This window comes from Physella acuta, unplaced genomic scaffold (assembly GCF_028476545.2).
Source record: "Physella acuta isolate Inbredline_101_S28 unplaced genomic scaffold, ASM2847654v3 ptg000444l, whole genome shotgun sequence".
In the NCBI taxonomy this organism is placed as follows: domain Eukaryota; kingdom Metazoa; phylum Mollusca; class Gastropoda; family Physidae; genus Physella; species Physella acuta.
In genome coordinates, this window is record NW_026731963.1 from 12177 (window position 1) to 32652 (window position 20476).

Below are 20476 nucleotides of genomic sequence, written 5' to 3' on the forward strand. Positions count from 1 at the left end.
TCCTATCCATTACCTCGGATAGAGGACGTTATTGATAAAGTTGGTCAGGCTAAGATAATTTCCAAAATTGATTTACTTTCAGGATACTGGCAAATCCCCTTATCTGACCGTGCAAAAGAATTATCTGCTTTTGTAACCCCTAATGGTTTTTATAGATACAAACGCATGCCCTTTGGTATGCGAAATGCTGGTCAAACTTTCCAGAGGGTCATTAACTCTGTCATTGCTGACATAGACCAATGTGAGGCCTACATAGATGATATAGTTGTATTTTCTAATACTTTTGAAGAACATATTGTTCAATTGACTAACCTTTTTAGAAAATTGTCTGAAGTTAATTTTACTGTAAACTTACATAAAAGTGATTTCTGTAAAGCTTCAATTTCCTATTTGGGTTATCAAGTGGGAACGAACCAAGTTCGGCCCATTGAAGCTAAAGTAGATGCTATTGTAAGGTTACCACCTCCCAAAAATTGTAAAGAGATCAAAAAGTTCCTTGGGATGGCTGGTTACTATAGGCGGTTCTGTCAAAACTTTTCAGCTATTGCTGAACCTCTTACTGCATTATTGAAAAAGGGTGTTGAGTTTGAATGGTCAGATAAATGTCAAGAAGCTTTTTTAACCATTAAGTCATTTCTATCAAATGCTCCTGTTATGGCTGCACCAAATTTTAGCAAGCCCTTTAAACTTGCCATTGATGCTAGCAACTTAGCCATTGGCTCAGTCCTATTTCAAGAAGACAACATGGGAATTGACCATCCCATTGCCTTTTTTTCCAGGAAGTTAAATGAAAACCAAAAGAATTATTCTACTATTGAAAAAGAGGCTTTAGCTTTGGTTTTGTCATTACAACATTTTGAAGTCTATGTCTCTTCTTCAACCAATCCAGTCAGAGTGTTTTCTGACCATGATCCCCTGAAATTTACCTCTAAGTTAGGACAGACAAATCAAAGAATATTAAGATGGTGCTTATATTTCCAAAATTTTAATCTGGAAATTTCACACATTAAGGGTAGTGATAATGTTGTGGCTGATTGTTTGTCAAGGATGTAAAATCTTGTTACACACATTGATCATGTGACACGCTTTGTGGTTCATTAGGACCATAAACAGGTTTTGTTTGAGTGTCACTCATATGAAAATGAGTGGTGTGAGTTTTGAATTTTTTTCAAAATTCCAATCCTGTTGAATATTTTGTTTATTTTCAGGTGAACCTTAATTAAAGGTGGTTTTTGATTATATGTAATCTTTTATAATAATATGTCTCATATGACTCAATTGATATTGTAGCTAGTCATTGAAATAAAGGTCTTACCCTGGCGGGTTTACCACTTTAATATCCACATGGAAATATTGTAATACCCCCTTTTGAGGGATTTTGATGTATAATTACTTTTTGAAGGGTTACTCCCCTTTCACCAAGTGTAAAAGTTGGAGTTACTTCCCTTTTATGTTCAGGGATATTTTCATCTGGTATTATGATTTTGATTGCCTACATTTGTAAAACATTTTTGTTATTTCATTGCCAGATTGGTTCCTTATGTATGTTTTTGTGGAACCTATCTGTCACTTCCAAAAAGGGAGGGGATGTGACCTACTTAGGTCGAGTCATTTTTATTTTGACATTGTATAATTCCTTATATGGAATGATGGTGTAACACCTGGGGTTTTTCCACTGACTTATTAAGGTGTTTGGGACATAGAAATTTTCCATTAAAATCTGATTGAATGATTCTGATCAGATGATTATCCCAACCAATGGCGACATGAGTTGAGGATAACCTCCCCTGTCACAGAAGTCTTTAATTGCACTGCACACTCGCAACACGAGGCAGTTTTATCTTGACCTGGCAGCCTACGAGGCAGTTTTACCTCGATCAGGCAGCCGTCCATATTGTCCGGCTATAGACTCTGACCATTTGAACGTGAGAGTACTTAAGACCTGTGTGTGCCTTGTTTTCTTCAGTTGATTTAGTCTTCTAGTTTAATATTACTTGTCGCTAAGTAAGTCTTGAAGCTACAGCAGTGTTGTGTGGCCTGTGGCTGTTCTTTAGACAGTGTAGAAATCTGTGATAGTGTTTTTTCCTACATTGTGTAAGTTGGGTTTTTGATATTTTATACATTAAATATTTTATTTAGTTCAACATTGTGTTCTGCCACTTCTGAGTTCGCTGATTAAAAGGTCGTATGTAGATTGGATGAGTGTTAATTACAATAGTATCACTAGCTTCCCTAGACATTAAATTCGAGCCCTAGTGGTCGTTGTGTTAAGTGTTCATCCACTTTGGCCGTAAGGCATTTGCATATGACCCCGAAAAAAGAATCCGGGGACGTTCTCCTTCTATTTGGCTGATAGATAGGTTAACGTTACACACTTGAGACTGCCCCACCCCACCCACCCCACCCACCCACCCCACCCCACTAACCAACTCACCCCATCCAAGCAGAATGTACCACTTGAGACTGCCCTGCCCCACTAACCAACTCACACCATCCAAGCAGAATGTACCACTTGAGACTGCCCCACCCACCCCACCCCACCCACCCCCACTCACCCCATCCAAGCAGAATGTACCACTTGAGACTGCCCCACCCCACCCACCCCACTAACCAACTCACCCCATCCAAGCAGAATGTACCACTTGAGACTGCCCCACCCCACCCCTCCCCACTAACCAACTCACCCCATCCTAGCAGAATGTACCACTTGAGACTGCCCCACCCCACCCACCGACCCCTCCCCCACTCACCCCATCCAAGCAGAATGTACCACTTGAGACTGCCCCACCCACCCCTCCCCACTAACCAACTCACCCCATCCAAGCAGAATGTACCGCTTGAGACTGTCCCACCCCACCCACCCCACCCCACCCCACCCACCCCCACTCACCCCATCCAAGCAGAATTTACCACTTGAGACTGTCCCACCCCACCCACCCCACCCCACCCACCCCCACTCACCCCATCCAAGCAGAATGTACCACTTGAGACTGTCCCACCCCACCCACCCCACCCCACCCCACCCACCCCCACTCACCCCATCCAAGCAGAATGTACCACTTGAGACTGCCCCACCCACCCCTCCCCACTAACCAACTCACCCCATCCAAGCAGAATGTACCACTTGAGACTGTCCCACCCCACCTCCACCACTCACCCCATCCAAGCAGAATGTACCACTTGAGACTGCCGTACCCCACCCACCCCACTAATCAACCCACCCCTCCCCACTAACCAACTCACCCCATCCAAGCAGAATGTACCACTTGAGACTGCCCCACCCACCTCACCCCACCCACCCCTCCCCCACTCACCCCATCCAAGCAGAATGTACCACTTGAGACTGCCCTGCCCCACTAACCAACTCACGCCATCCAAGAAGAATGTACCACTTGAGACTGCCCCACCCCACCCCACCCCACCCACCCTACCCCACTAACCAACTCACCCCATCCAAGCAGAATGTACCACTTGAGACTGCCCTGCCCCACTAACCAACTCACGCCATCCAAGAAGAATGTACCACTTGAGACTGCCCCACCCCACCCCACACCACCCACCCTACCCCACTAACCAACTCACCCCATCCCAGCAGAATGTACCACTTGAGACTGCCCCTCTCAGAGAAGACCGTCACCGACAGTATCATGTGCAAGTACAGACCCTCAGCGAAGATCCACATGTAGTTGGCACCAAGGATGTAGTTAAAACACGCAAAAAATAACTTGCACTCCCAATGCTGCGAAAGATGGCGGAGAGTGGGAGAAAAAATCAATAATAAAACAAAAAAATCTTTATGACACTTTCAAACTAAAACGTGTTCTTTTAACAATTTTTTAATTAAAACAAATTTTTAGTTTAAAAAGATCGTTTAAAGTACATTTTAAAAAAGAGTCAATTTTATGAGTATAACAAAAAGCTGTAAAAAGGAAAAGCAGGCTAATTGAAAACGTTAATATTTTTTGTAGTTAAGACTAAAAGTATAGACTTTTATGAACTAGACTTTGTCCAAAATTTGGGCCAGCTTTGTTTTTGCACTTTGTGTGCTGACGTGCATGCTAACGTGAGTAAAGGTGGTGATCATTAAACACTTAATGTACTCTAACAACAAAAGCCATACGCAATTTCCAAAGAGAAGTATTTTACCAGATTAAAATGTTAATTGTTGGTTGTCATACAAAGTACTTTTTATTTTGAGTGATAATTTAACCAAGCTCATTTTAAAATTAATTTGTTTTTCATGTAATATTTAACTTTAATTAGCCAATTTAAAACAGTACTTTTACTTAATGTATTATTCTTTAGCGCAATCGATGTCGTGTATTTGGGATTAATGTTGTATTAAACCTAAAACGAAAAATTGGATACTTACAGTACTTTCGTTTTTGAAGATCAGGAAGTTGTTTTTATCCCGTGTGACGTCACCGGGAAACCCCAAACCTTTGACCAGTAAGTTTTCCTTCATGAATGAAATGGACGCGCGCAGTATGAAGGAGAAGAAGAGATTCAGGTGAATTGTGTTGCGCGGGCAGTGGAGCTTTCTGGTGAACAAAATTCAACTGGTCAACTTTTAGTTCGAATAAAACAAAATTCAACTGGTCAACTTTTAGTTCGAATAAGAAAAGACTAAAAAAAGAAACAATTTATCTGGCACATGTTATAAACTTTTATTTCGAATAAAAAAGGACACAAAACCCCATAAAACTGCGACACCCTAAACTTAAAAAAAAAGCAATGCTGAAAGTGCTTACTTAGATAACATTTTAAAGTAACTGAGTTCACAAATTCAAATTGGATTAAAAAAATAACTAGAAAAATATTATATGGGTGCTTATAAGAGGGACTTAAATAAATACTCCAGCATTAATAATAATATGTGTATATCATATGCAGCCATACTAGTAGGATAGCAACGATTGCTTGGTTTGAGCTTCACAAGCCGGACTTAAGTACTTTTAGCACTGGGCTTTTCGATTATTTTTCGAATATTTCTAGCATCCCATGGGGTAGACCTACTATGTTTTGTTTTTTCCTGTTCTCGGATAACAGGAAGGGTAACGTAGATATCCACAAAATTACGTTTGTCATTTTTTAAGCCATTCACAAAATAACGGTTGTCACTTTTTAACCATTCACAAAATAACGCTTGCCACATTTTTTAACCATTCACAACACAACGTTTGTCACTTACTTGAAGCCAATCATAATGATCACAGAGAGAACCAACGAAGTCAGCGAAATTCCGTACCCAACATTGTACATCAGGCCTAGGGTACCCAGATGCGACTGAAGAAAATACCAGAGTGAATTTATTTTATTGAATTCCGTTGTAGAGTTAAACTACACAATTAAAACACACAAAAGTTACAACTTAGTACTTGGCAGGCAATACGGCAGGTGCGGTAGAGTTCACCTGTTTGTTTTCTGACCTCCGTATGACATGCTGCCCAAACAGTGTTTCTTCCAGACTTTTTTCTCTGGTAGGGGGCACTTTCAAATTTTCAGGGAGGGGGGAGGACACTGTTAAAAGTATATATTTTCTATATAAATTCAATTTCGGTCGGGGGGGGGGGGGGCGATGACGGTAGACTTCCTTCGCGGGGGGGGGGGGGGGAAGGCGAAGAAATGCCTGGAAGAAACTCTGTGCCCTACATGCATAACCTTGCCCCAGGTGCTTGGTAGACTCTGAGAAGTTCGACGGGTTCGAGTTCGGTACAAGACATTTGGAACAGTAATGTCGTGTCCTACCACTCGACCGCACCACACCGTTAACTTCCACACTTTGGGATAAAAAAAAAAAACAAGGTTATTCAATAGAAGCTGCCCTGTACTTTGTTCTTGGTTAGACAACGGCTTTGGAAGCAAACCCAGAAAAAAAAAGCAGGCTGAAATCGGAGTCAACTACCTACATGGCGCATTCCAAGTTGACACGTAATACTTAACAGTGTTGGAGGAAATCACGTCTGACATTAAAGTTAAGAAAAAGAAGAAGAATACAAGCTGTTCTTTTCATTGAAAATTGAACACAAATCGACCAAAACCCACTTTAACCGCACGCAAGTACTTATCGAGAGTATGGATAGATTAATGAAACAAACTCTTGAATGGGTGTGGCTTTCTGTACACGGCTAGACAACTAGCATAATGAGACAAACACTTAAACGACTAAAAGAGATTGGACGACGAAGACACCTACCTCGACAACATTGGACGACGAAGAAACCTACCTCGACCAGACTGGACGATGAAGAAACCTACCTCGACAACATTGGACGACGAAGAAACCTACCTCGACAACATTAGATGAAGAAACCTACCTCGACAACATTAGACGAAGACACCTACCTCGACAACATTGGACGATGAAGAAACCTACGGTCTACAACATTGGACGACGAAGAAACCTACCTCGACCAGACTGGACGATGAAGAAACCTACCTCGACAACATTAGATGAAGAAACCTACCTCGACAACATTGGACGAAGACACCTACCTCGACAACATTGGACGAAGACACCTACCTCGACAACATTGGACGAAGACACCTACCTCGACAACACTGATTGTCATATCGTTGTGCCTGATGCCTCTACACAAGCTGAGGTCAGTCCAGGTTGTGTTTCGATCCCGGTCCACGTACCATGTACCGTCAGACATACAGCGACGCGTCGCGTTTTCTGGGTGGGTCAAAGAAAGATCAAGAAAAGATCAAGGAAAGATCATGAAAAAATCAAAGGAAGATCACTAAAAGATCAAACAAAAAAAACATTGAACAGACTAACAATCTATAAAAAAAAAACCAAGGTAAGCCCAGGTATAAAACATGAACAGAATAATGAAAAAAAATTACAAAAAGATAAACCAACAAACCAACGAAAAAAACTAGTATAAAACAAGAACAGATAAAGGAAAGATCATGAAAAGACTAACCAACTAAATTAAAATTAACGAAAGGTCCTGTAGTTATTTAAAACGACCAAGGTAAGACTACAGCTCACTGTGAGGGTGGGGTTTTTTAAGAAGGCGGTAACGAATGTATCCAACAACACGCAGTTCAAGTTCAACTATAATTGTTCTTTATTAAAATGATATATATGTTCAAGTTTCTACCTAACTGATCTACACTGTACTATTTACTACTACTACTGACTGTTCATACCACATGCTACCTACCACTACGACCAATCCTAACACTAACTGTTCTCTACATTCTACAATCTCACACCTTCTACCTCGCTAGCTAATCATCAACTCCTAACTGTCTACATTCCTCGGCCGTCTCTGACCGCTACCTATCAACTCCTGGCCTCTCGCTCTACTGACCCACGCCTCAGTGGTCAGCTGACCGTCCCATGTGACCGGTCAGCCCTGTGCGCCCATTGGCCTCTATCTGACCAACCAACTAGGCCTATAGATAGTCTGTTTCTGCTAACCTATATCTGCCAAACATGTCTGACGTAATCTTGCGTCATCACACTCACAAATACACCAAGGACAACATTAACGAAATCAAGGAAGGTTTTAATATTTCAGCAGCATTCTATACACACACAGGCTGATATTGTTAACATAATTTAAAAAAAAAAACGGGAATGTGTGCAGGTTTGTTTTAATAAACTAGAGAAAGCTAATAATTGCTATAATAATGCATTTTTCTACTAATAATTAACCTAAGGTGTCATCCATAAATGACGTCACGCTGGTTTTGACGACTTTTACCCCCCTCCCCCCTTCACACATTGTCACAACAAGCCAGACCCCCCCCCCCCCTAAATTGACGTCACAACTCAGCCTACAACCCCTCTCAAAACTGCAGTTGAATTTTTTTTAAACATCGATATTTTTCCTAAATCTTGACTGAACTCTGTCAAAATAGAGTATATAAATCAATTCCTATTATAATTTATTAAAACAGTTTTCTAAAACTCTAAATAACGTCTAAAATTCGTTTTCTAACACTGCTTTTTTTATAAAGCAAAAGTGTGACGTCGCACCATCTGACCCCCCCCCCCCCCCCTCATCACACACCGTCACAAAATAACGGACCCCCACCTCCTCCCTACGAGTGTGACGCCATTTATGGACGACCCCCTAACACATCTTTGTTGACACTAAGTAAAAGTTTTTCGTGGTGTGAGTATAGTTTTAACATTTAACTGACTTAAAACAGTTTTAAAAATATACATAATTTCCTATGAAGCTAATTCAGAAAAAACAAGTGACTACTTATATTCTAGAATTGTTATGGTAAACGCTTTTTCTCTCAAGTACCAAATTCGCCCTATTCACATTAAAAGAGTTAACCAGCTTCCCCCCTTTCCCTAAAGCCCAATTTCTTCTCTCTCAGAATCTCAGTGACGTAATAAAGCATCGAGAATGACAGCCCTAGTTTTCTGGTCCGGCTGTTCCGAACACGGTGTACTTTAGCGAACAGCTGAGACAATTACTGGCCGCCCAGTCGAGTCCTGCCTCGCACCATTCACCTCCCTTTAGTCGGAACTCTTTGTTATTGGGGTAACGGTTGGTGTTTTGGGTGACCGGAAACCCAAAGACGCAATTCTATTTTTGACTGAAGAAAAATACTCTGAGAAATTTAGAAGTTTAGGGATTTGACGTAAATGAAATAATTTGACGCAGGCTTAATATTGCTTCTATTTTAAACTTGGAAATTTTTAAAAGTAAATTTTGGGGCTAATTTTTACAAGAAACAAAAAAAAAGCCAAAAAAAAAAAAACAACAAACAAACTCAAAGCACGATGTGAGGTAGGTCTAAAAATAACTCACCGGAAGTGGTGAACCCCAAGACATAATCCGGGCACTGCTGGGTTGCCGTGGTACCCGGTGGCGTCTCCGGCCAGCAGAGTAGTCCATCCCAAACTGGTTGGCAGTTGTTTTCTAAAAAGTGGGTTGTTTGGGTGGAGAGGGGGAATACAAAAACAATCTCGTTATTACAATCACGTAAAACTGAAGAAAAAAAACACGTTTAGAAACTTGTATAATGACAAGCTCTGAAATGCAATAAAAACAGAACATCAAACAACAAAATTTCTTTAGAAACAATGGTAAAAATGTTGGTTGTGGAAAAACATGTTAAAGATTTCATAAGCGTATGTTTACTGACGTAATTAGGGTGGCGGCTTCTCAAGATTAATTGTTTGGAAAAAGCTGGAGTATGGACATTGTGAGGGTGGTGATTTTAGGAAGGCCGGAACGAATGAATCCAATAACACACAGTTCAAGTTCACCTATAATTGTTCTTTATTAAAATGATATATATGTTCAAGTTTCTACCTAACTGATCTACACTGTACTATTTACTTCTACTACTGACTGTTCATACCACATGCTACCTACTACTACGCACTCCCATGACCAATCCTAACACTAACTAACTGTTCTCTACATAGCTACATCTGCTCCATTCTACAACCTAACACCTTCTGCCCTCGCTAGCTAATCAGGATCTCCTAACTATCTACATTCTCGGCCGTCTCTGACCGCTACCTAACAACTCCTGGCCCATCGCTCTACTGCCCCACGCCTCAGTGGTCAGCTGACCGTCCCACGTGACCGGTCAGCCCTGTGCGCCCATTGGCCTCTCTACCCAACCAACTAGGCCTATAGTCTGTTTCTGCTAACCTATATCTGCTAAACATGTCTGACGTAATCTTGCGTCATCACAGACATTATGTTTCACGTTATATGTTAATCAAAACAAAATGTCACTTTATAGACGCGTGGAGCAATACAAAAATTAGACTTTTGGACATGTGGAGCAACACAAACATTAGAATTTTGGACATGTGGAGCAACACAAAAATTAGAATTTTGGACATGTAGAGCAACACAAAAATTAGACTTTTGGACATGTGGAGCAACACAAAAATTAGACTTTTGGACATATGGAGCAACACAAAAATTAGACTTTAAGACACCTGAAGTAACACAAAAATGAGACTTTTGGACATGTGGAGCAACACAAAAATGAGACTTTTGGACATGTGGAGCAACACAAAAATGAGACTTTTGGACATGTGGAGCAACACAAAAATGAGACTTTTGGACATGTGGAGCAACACAAAAATTAGACTTTTGGACATATGGAGCAACACAAAAATTAGACTTTTGGACATGTGGAACAACACAAAAATTAGACTTTTGGACACAGAAACGAAAAAAGTGTCACCACTTAGCAACAAAAACCCAGCGTATAAAATAACTTATCTTCCTAGTAAATAATTAAATACTAGAAAAAGGTTATATGGCAAAGACTATTGCACTTTAACAGTTTCTATCACTAATAAAACTAAGTCCACCAATAACACAGAACAATATCTTAAAACGTTGCTATGGTTACCCACTTTATTCCCCGGCAAACGTTTTCGCAGCTAGAGCAAAGATGCACTGGATCGCTTATTGTTCGCGTCTTCCAGAATCGATACCTATAGGATCGATACCTATCATGCCCGTCCATAGCGGTCGCTAGAAAAATAAAAATCCCTTTCACTGTGAGATTCCATATCATTGAAAAGATGGAATATTCAATTTAGAAAAATAAAAAGAAGATCTTTGCCGTCGGATAATTCGATATTTTGACAGTGAGTTGGTAAAAACGGTAGGTAATCTGACTTTAGTGGACATGGGTTCTTACTAAATAATGTAATAGAGATGATTTGCTGTTAGTGAAAGGGTGGATCGTCTTCTATAAAAGTTTGATAGAAGTTGAGTTGTGGATGGAGTGAAATCTTAGACACGGCACACGTCAACAAAAAAATAGATCTAGTTGGGTAAAGGTGTGACAAGATAGGAGGCTGGACCAGGACAGTGGCGTATCTGGGGAGGTGGGGGGGGGGGGGGGCGGACACCCCGGGCGCCGATCCCAAGGGGGCGCCAAAAGGAGTAGCAAAATTAATTTAAAAGCTTTTTTAAGCTGAAGTATCGAATTATACACAGAATTAAGAGGGGAGGTTTTTCATAGACAGGAATAATTACATATAAAAAAAGGAGGGAGTGGGCGAGAAATTGATAGTCCGCCCCGGGCGCCGGAATAAGTCGCTACGCCTCTGGTCCAGGATGCTCGGAGTTTTTAGCAAGCCTTGAAGATTTTGTTTTAATTGTATAATAAATGAAGCTGATTTTAATTGCACGAACTGGTTCACTGTTTAATTAGTTACTCTAATTCAGGGGTCTCCAAACTACGGCCCGCGGGCCGGATGCGGCCCGCAATGTCCTCTCATCCGGCCCGCGGAGATCTTATTGCCACGAAAAAAACATTTGTTGGTGATGGCTAAGGAACTTTGCCCAGAAAAATCAAAGACATGCCTGGAAGAAACTGCCCCCGAACTCAAATTTGATTGTTCATGCGGCCCTCGGACTGAAAAGTTTGGAGACCCCTGCTCTAATTAAATAACACACGATTGGGAAAAAAGAAGAAAAATCGATGCATTAAATATTATGTGCCTTTATTGAAGGTTGATTGTAAAACACTTCGTTTTTAGAAATTAATAAAATATAACCTTTGTAAAATAAGGTATTACAACTCTGATTTCATTTGTTATCATCAGCCAGAGGCGTAGCGAGGGGGGGGGGGGGGTGCGGGGGTGCGGACCGCACCGGGTGACACCATTTAGGGGGGTGACCAAGGCAAAAAATAGCAAAATATATAGAGAACAATTTGAGGGGGGTGGGTGTAAATAGAAAGTTTGAGGAGGGGGGTGCGCATCGAAAGTTTGAGGGGGGGGGGTGCAAATCTAAAATTGAAAGTTTGCCCAGGAAAGGGTCGCTACGCCTCTGGGGGGTGACACCATTAAGTGCCGCACCGGGTGACACCCGACCTCCCTACGCTACTGTCATCAGCTACTTAAAAATACATCTTGTAGTAATGTAGTATTATTTCATGCTTATCTCTATGATGTGTGAAATTGTTTTCCGGGGTTAAACGTATAGAATTGTTAAGTGAATCTGTTTCATGGTACTTTGAAGGTACAGGATATAGACCAGGGGCGGAACTACAGTGCCGCCAGACCCCGCAATGCGGGGGGGCCCACGCCATTTAGGGGCCCACGGCCGACCATAAAAAAAATTGTTATAGTTAAAAAAAATTTCTTGCATTTTTGACTTAATGTTTGTTTTGTAAAAAAGATTACCGTAGCTGCGGTTGGATTATCTTTATTCTATAGACACCACTTCCCGCTCATTTTTCCTTCGTTTTTAAACCACTGTGAAAGCAGAGTCCTCTTTCTCATACAATCAATCTTTTCAAAGATAAGCAAACGTTCAAACCACTTCCATGACTTATTTCCCTTTTTTAAATAGTCAAATAGTGATGCTCATAAGCCGCTTTTTAATAGATTTGTACTAAACAAATTAAAAAGCAATTACTTTTCTTTATTATTATTTGTTTATAAATTACTTACTAAAGAAAGACACTGTACAGAAAGAAAATGTATTTAAAATTAATAAAATAAAAACAAAAAAACATAAAAATAAACATGACACGAGACACCATTATTTACAGAAAGCTTTCATGTTTTATAGTCTTTTGACCGAAATGTAGCTAGTGGTGCTACGGCAGAGATAATATACAACTGATTTTCACAAAACAGACTAATGCACTTACACACATGACAAAAATTGACATGATGTTGTAATTTGTTTTAATTTAAAAAAAAAACTCGAATTCTTATAACACGAACAGGCCAGCATTAAGTATCCTATGTTCGTATGTAGTGTTTGAGTATATATATATATATATATATATATATATATATATATATATATATATATAAATATATATATATATATATATATATATATATATATATATATAAATATATATATATATATATATATATATATATATATATATATATATATACATATATATATATATACATATATATATATATATATATATATATATATATATATATATATATATATATATATATATATATATATATATATATATATATATATATACATATATACATATAGGCCTAAATATTTATATGGGGGGCCTAAAAAATGTGTTTGCGGGGTGGCCCCTTTTTTCTAGTTCCGCCACTGATATAGACGTAAACATTTGTTGCAGCAAAACGGTGTCCGTATAAATACGCAATAATTTGTCGAATGTTATATTTATATAAAGAAGAGGTGTATGTGTGGGGGTGGGGTAGGGGTGTGGCCTCACCCTGCTCCTGATGGCTGGTGAATTAATGACTCAAATTATAGACGACTCAGTTAATTACGGTGCCTTACCTTGCCTAAACATGGGACGGAGTGGTCTAGCGGTAGAGAGTTGGACTGCTAACCCGTATGTCTCGAGTTCGAATCCGGGTTCAAGTCAGTAGACCGTCCCTGAGTCCACCCAACTCTGATGGGTACCTAACTCACGTTAGGGAAAGTAAAGGCGGCTGGGCATAGTGTTGACCACACTATCTCTTCATATGCCGAGGTCACAGAAACAAGTAAACTCTACTTCATTTGCTCCATAGACCGTCAGGTTTGAAAGGGAAACTTTACTTACTTTACTACCTTGCCTAAACATTTCACAAGAACGTACATAATAAGTATGACTCAATCCCTATCTAAACTTATAAAAGCTAACTAATGTGTCGCAATGTTTATCAAGTGAACTTTGTGGATAAACACTCAGTTGTGAGGGTCCAAAAATTTGAATCGAGCAATATCCTCACGATTTACAAACGAGACGGAATATCGAAGTGCATAAACAAATTTCTAAAGGCGTTTATTTACTGGGCAAATTTAGAATCGATTGACATTTTAATGAGGTTTTAAGAGTGTTATCGTATTAACGATTTTTTAATGAGGCTTTAAGATTGATACCTAATTAACGTTCTAAATACACGGCCAACAAATAGAACAAATAAGCACTTTAAGCATATTATGTTTATTTAGTGATACAAATATTAGAAAGTTCTGGAATAAAGGAACGTATTAGTGACAGATAGAGAAGGAGATGAAGCTGATAACTTGAGGCAAGAGAAAGTGGTGAGACAAATGGGACGAGAGAAGGTGGTGAGACAAATGGGACGAGAGAAGGTGGTGAGACAAATGGGACGAGAGAAGGTGGTGAGACAGATGGGGCGAGAAAAGGTGGTGAGACAGATGGGGCGAGAAAAGGTGGTGAGACAGATGGGGCGAGAAAAGGTGGTGAGACAGATGGGGCGAGAAAAGGTGGTGAGACAGATGGGGCGAGAAAAGGTGGTGAGACAGATGGGGCGAGAAAAGGTGGTGAGACAGATGGGGCGAGAAAAGGTGGTGAGACAGATGGGGCGAGAGTTGGTGGTGAGACAGATGGGACGAGAGTTGGTGGTGAGACAGATGGGACGAGAGAAGGTGGTGAGACAGATGGGACGAGAGAAGGTGGTGAGACAGATGGGACGAGAGAAGGTGGTGAGACAGATGGGACGAGAGAAGGTGGTGAGACAGATGGGACGAGAGAAGGTGGTGAGACAGATGGGACGAGAGAAGGTGGTGAGACAGATGGGACGAGAGAAGGTGGTGAGACAGATGGGACGAGAGAAGGTGGTGAGACAGATGGGACGAGAGAAGGTGGTGAGACAGATGGGACGAGAGAAGGTGGTAAGACAGATGGGACGAGAGAAGGTGGTGAGACAGATGGGACGAGAGAAGGTGGTGAGACAGATGGGACGAGAGAAGGTGGTGAGACAGATGGGACGAGAGAAGGTGGTGAGACAGATGGGACGAGAGAAGGTGGTGAGACAGATGGGACGAGAGAAGGTGGTGATACGTTGGACGAGAGAAGGTGGTGAGACAGATGGGACGAGAGAAGGTGGTGAGACAGATGGGACGAGAGAAGGTGGTGAGACAGATGGGACGAGAGAAGGTGGTGAGACAGATGGGACGAGAGAAGGTGGTGAGACAGATGGGACGAGAGAAGGTGGTGAGACAGATGAGACGAGAGAAGGTGGTGAGACAGATGGGACGAGAGAAGGTGGTGAGACAGATGGGACGAGAGAAGGTGGTGAGACAGATGGGACGAGAGAAGGTGGTGAGACAGATGGGACGAGAGAAGGTGGTGAGACAGATGGGACGAGAGAAGGTGGTGAGACAGATGGGACGAGAGAAGGTGGTGAGACAGATGGGACGAGAGAAGGTGGTGAGACAGATGGGACGAGAGAAGGTGGTGAGACAGATGGGACGAGAGAAGGTGGTGAGACAGATGGGACGAGAGAAGGTGGTGAGACAGATGGGACGAGAGAAGGTGGTGAGACAGATGGGACGAGAGAAGGTGGTGAGACAGATGGGACGAGAGAAGGTGGTGAGACAGATGGGACGAGAGAAGGTGGTGAGACAGATGGGACGAGAGAAGGTGGTGAGACAGATGGGACGAGAGAAGGTGGTGAGACAGATGGGACGAGAGAAGGTGGTGAGACAGATGGGACGAGAGAAGGTGGTGAGACAGATGGGACGAGAGAAGGTGGTGATACATGGGACGAGAGAAGGTAGTGAGACATGGGACGAGAGTTGGTGGTGAGACTGATGGGACGAGAGAAGGTGGTGAGACTGATGGGACGAGAGAAGGTGGTGAGACAGATGGGACGAGAGAAGGTGGTGAGACAGATTGGACGAGAGAAGGTGGTGAGACAGATGGGATGAGAGAAGGTGGTGAGACAGATGGGACGAGAGGTGGTGAGACAGATGTGACGAGAAAAGGTGGTTAGACAGATTGGACGAGAGAAGGTGGTGAGACAGATTGGACGAGAGAAGGTGGTGATACATGGGACGAGAGAAGGTGATGATACATGGGACGAGAGAAGGTAGTGAGACATGGGACGAGAGTTGGTGGTGAGACATATGGGACGAGAGTTGGTGGTGAGACAGATGGGTCGAGAGAAGGTGGTGAGACAGATGGGACGAGAGAAGGTGGTGATACAAGGGACGAGAGAAGGTGGTGATACATGGGACGAGAGAAAGTGGTGATACATGGGACGAGAGAAGGTGGTGAGACAGATGGGACGAGAGAAGGTGGTGAGACAGATGGGACGACAGAAGGTGGTGAGACAGATGTGACGAGAGAAGGTGGTGATACGTCGGACGAGAGAAGGTGGTGATAGATGGGACGAGAGAAGGTGGTGAGACATGGGACGAGAGAAGTTGGTGAGTCATATGGGACGAGAGAAGGTGGTGAGACATGGGACGAGAGAAGGTGGTGATACATGGGACGAGAGAAGGTAGTGAGACATGGGACGAGAATTGGTGGTGAGACATGGGACGAGAATTGGTGGTGAGACATATGGGACGAGAGTTGGTGGTGAGACAGATGGGACGAGAGAAGGTGGTGATACAAGGGACGAGAGAAGGTGGTGATACAAGGGACGAGAGAAGGTGGTGATACATGGGACGAGAGAAAGTGGTGATACATGGGACGAGAGAAGGTGGTGAGACAGATGGGACGAGAGAAGGTGGTGAGACAGATGGGACGAGAGAAGGTGGTGATACGTTGGACGAGAGAAGGTGGTGATAGATGGGACGAGAGAAGGTGGTGAGACATGGGACGAGAGAAGGTGGTGAGACATATGGGACGAGAGAAGGTGGTGAGACAGATGGGACGAGAGAAGGTGGTGAGACAGATGGGACGAGAGAAGGTGGTGAGACAGATGGGACGAGAGAAGGTGGTGAGACAGATGGGACGAGAGAAGGTGGTGAGACAGATGGGATGAGAGAAGGTGGTGAGACAGATGGGACGAGAGAAGGTGATGAGACATATGGGACGAGAGAAGGTGGTGAGACAGATGGGACGAGAGAAGGTGGTGAGACAGATGGGACGAGAGAAGGTGGTGAGACATGGGACGAGAGAAGGTGATGAGACATGGGATGAGAGAAGATGGTGAGACATATGGGACGAGAGAAGGTGATGAGACATGGGACGAGAGAAAGTGGTGAGACAGATGGGACGAGAGGTGGTGAGACATGAGATAAGGAAGTGGTGAGACATGGGACGCATACACTAACCTGTGTTGTTGACATTAGACCGTGAGTCGATGAACTGCAGACAGGCGTTCTGTATACTGATGATTGTGTTGACCTGCTCGTCGTAGGAGATGTCCACAACGTTGTCGTCGCTCTGGATGGTGGGATAGAAGATGTGGTATACATCAAGGTAAGGTCGTTACTGTTTACATCATGTCGTTTTATACATCAGGTTAATTTCCTTTTATACATTAGGACAATTTCATTTTATACATCAGGACAATGCCGTTTTATACATCAGGACAATGTCGTTTTATACATCAGGACAATGTCGTTTCATACCACGCAACGTGGTACTACATACGACATGTGCTATTTTTATCCAGTTAAAATTTATATATATATATATATATATATATATATATATATATATATATATATATATATATATATATATATATATATATATTATTATATATATATATATATATATATATATATATATATATATATATATATATACATATATTTATGTACAAATACAAATATACCTACATATATGTATACAAATACATGTCATATATACATATATATATACATATACATTGACTGGGGTACAAATTTTACAAAACTCAAGGCATTAAGTGAACACCTGGATATAACTGGATTAGAGGCGGTTTACTTCATACTCTCACCTATTCTCACCTTGTCTCTAGACACCCATACCCCCTCCCACCCTCCAACAGAAGTACACACACTTTAAAGGTAATTAAAGCTATCATACATATACTTGAAGGCTAAAAAGAGCTAAATTCGCCCAGCACTTTAGGAACTAATGACTTCAACGAGAGAGTGCCAGGCAGTCCTGTTAGCATGCAATTAATCTGACAGAAGCCAGAGTTGGGTAAATTTAGACTGGGTGATACAGTCTCTAAATATTATCTCACGATAAAAATGAACTGTTTTCTAAAATATGAAGCTTGAGCTTAGTTTAGACAGGTAACTTGATGCGCGTGTTAAAAGTGAAAACGTTTTCGATATTGGACTAATTTTTATTGGACTTTCATTAGGTAAACAGTGTTTTAATTAGAAAATGAGTTTTTTTGTCAAGTCTTTTGCGTCAGTACATGTGTTATTCGTGGGGGATTCTATTGTTGGCAGTGACGTCATTGAACTTCTAGCTTGACTTTTGTAGCTAATTCCGTGGGAGGATGTTGGGGGTTTGGGAGGGGGGGGGTGGGAGTATGGGGAGGTTAGGTTAGGTTTGCCTGTTTATTGGAAGGTGGGTGGGACGATGTTGGGGGTTTGGGGGTTAATGACGGGGGATACTGGAGGTGGGCGGGATGACACTAGGGGTTGGGGAGGATGTTGGGTTGGGGGTTGGGGGGGGGGTTAATGACGGGGGATACTGGAAGATTGGTGGGAGGTTGCGAGAGAGGGGATGTGTGGAGGTTATTGGGAGGTGGGTGGGACGATGCTGGGGGCTGAGGGGTGGTGGGTTGTTGGGGGAGGTAAGTAGGGATTTGTAGGAGGTAGATTGGATGATGTCTCTGCGTGTTGGGGGGGGGGGGGCTATTGGGAGTTCGGTAGGAGGTTGCTGGGTGGGAGGTGGTTTTTTGAGGTTGTTGGGGGGGGGGGGGGGATTTAATAAGAGGTGGTCTTGAGGATGTTAGGGGTGGTTTAGCGGGAGATGGGAGGGAGGTGGGGGATGTTTAGGAGATTCAGTGGGAGGTTATTGCGAGGTGGGAAGAAGTTGGGAGGAAAGCTGTTTAGAGGTTGTTGGGCGGCAGGTGAGAGGTTGGGAGATGGTGTTATGGTGTTATGGTGTTATGGTGTTATGGTGTTATGGTGTTATGGTGTTATGGTGTTATGGCCACTGCTCGAACAAAAACAAAACCTACTTGAATAGATCTTCCATTGGCTACCACAGGTTTACTCTGAAATTAGCTTAAATGTCCAGTTGTTATTTCATGCTTTAAAAAAAAACCAGCAACATCTCCCGTAGTTACCAGCGACAACAACATCACACATTTTAAGTGCTAAAGCTTCACTTAACTAGCTCGCACTTTAAACCAAATCTCAAGCAGTGTAAAACGGCATATTCCTGATGTTCTGCGCAGTCGCACTACACAAGTGTGTGTCTGCGCATGCATGCGTGTGTGTGTGTGTGAAGTCACCAAACCCTATTCTGACCACGCCCACATGTGGTGGTGGTGGTGTGGAGAGGGGTGGTTGACAATTAATCAAAAGATATTCATCACACAAGAGCACCTTGATCCACAAGGCTTTTCTTTCATTAGCCAAATAAATCCTATATCCCATATAATCCAAGTAAACCAAATAAAATAAACAAACATTTCATTATTGTAAAGCTGTTTCTGACACACAGACCCAAATGTGATGATCTTGAAGCTTACACTATTATATGTATCGCTGGTGGAGGTCTGTACTTCATGAAGGATGCTGGAAAGTGTACGACCACAGAGTGACATTTTATAGATTGTGGGCTGTGCGTCAGAATTCTATGTCCAATGTCGTCTTATAGTTAGGATATGGAAGAGTTGCTGAATCAAAACTCTCAGTCTTTAGAGCCTGCTTGTAATACTACGGCTAAGGAAAGTTTAGGTATAGTCGTTTATAAATTCAACACATTCTATACTTATAGAGCTATAGGTCTCAACCCTAGCATAACCCAGTCACATCTATCACTTGCAGCCCATACAATCATAACATAGCCAACCAAATGATCAGAAACCACCTCAATCAACCAAATGACCAGAAACCACCTCACCTCACTCAACCAAATGACAAAATCTACCCCCCCCCCTCAACCAAATGACCTGGGACCACCCCACTCAACCAAATGACCAGAAACCACCTCACCTCACTCAACCAAATGACAAAATCTACCCCCCCCCCCCTCAACCAAATGACCTGGGACCCCCTCACTCAACCAAATGACCAGAAACCTCCTCACCTCACTCAACCAAATGACAAAATCTACCCCCCCCCCCCTCAACCAAATGACCTGGGACCCCCTCACTCAACCAAATGACCAGAAACCCCACACTCAACCAAATGACCACAAACTACCCCCCCTCCCCTTAACCAAATGACCAGAAACTAACCCCCTCACTCAACCAAATGACCAGAAACCCCCTCACTCAACCAAATGACCACAAACTACCCCCCTTCCCCTTAACCAAATGACCAGAAACAAATGACCCGCCCTATAGAGAACTCTAAGACGCGCTAGACTATGTAATTATCTACCCTGCTGTTTCCCATACGACGGTCTTATAACATCTTTAAAAGAACCAGGGGTGTGGTAGATAATATCTGTAGAAGGAACAAGACGGTGATAGATAATATCTGTAGAAGGAACAAGACGGTGATAGATAATATCAGTACTTTTGTGTAAATCTATCCCTCCCCAGTAAGACCCAGAGGGGAATGGGCATTAGTTTTTTGAAACTCATTTTAATACTTCATCATTTTTAGACAGGACGGTATCG

At 42.2% G+C, this 20476-nt stretch overlaps 1 protein-coding gene across 1 annotated transcript in view; it reads right to left on the minus strand.

The window, feature by feature from the left end:
* LOC131943164 (secretin receptor-like) overlaps positions 1-20476 on the minus strand; it is a gene marked incomplete at its 3' end in the record, with an annotated part of 132381 nt that overhangs the window by 9013 nt on the left and 102892 nt on the right. Inside the window, exons 3-8 of the mRNA XM_059303175.1 lie at positions 17004-17115; positions 8787-8897; positions 6552-6679; positions 5192-5286; positions 4373-4541; positions 3583-3739 (exon numbers count right to left, since the gene is read on the minus strand). Of these exons, the coding sequence (XP_059159158.1) occupies positions 3583-3739; positions 4373-4541; positions 5192-5286; positions 6552-6679; positions 8787-8897; positions 17004-17115 (772 nt within the window). The remainder of the gene's footprint in view (positions 1-3582; positions 3740-4372; positions 4542-5191; positions 5287-6551; positions 6680-8786; positions 8898-17003; positions 17116-20476) is intronic.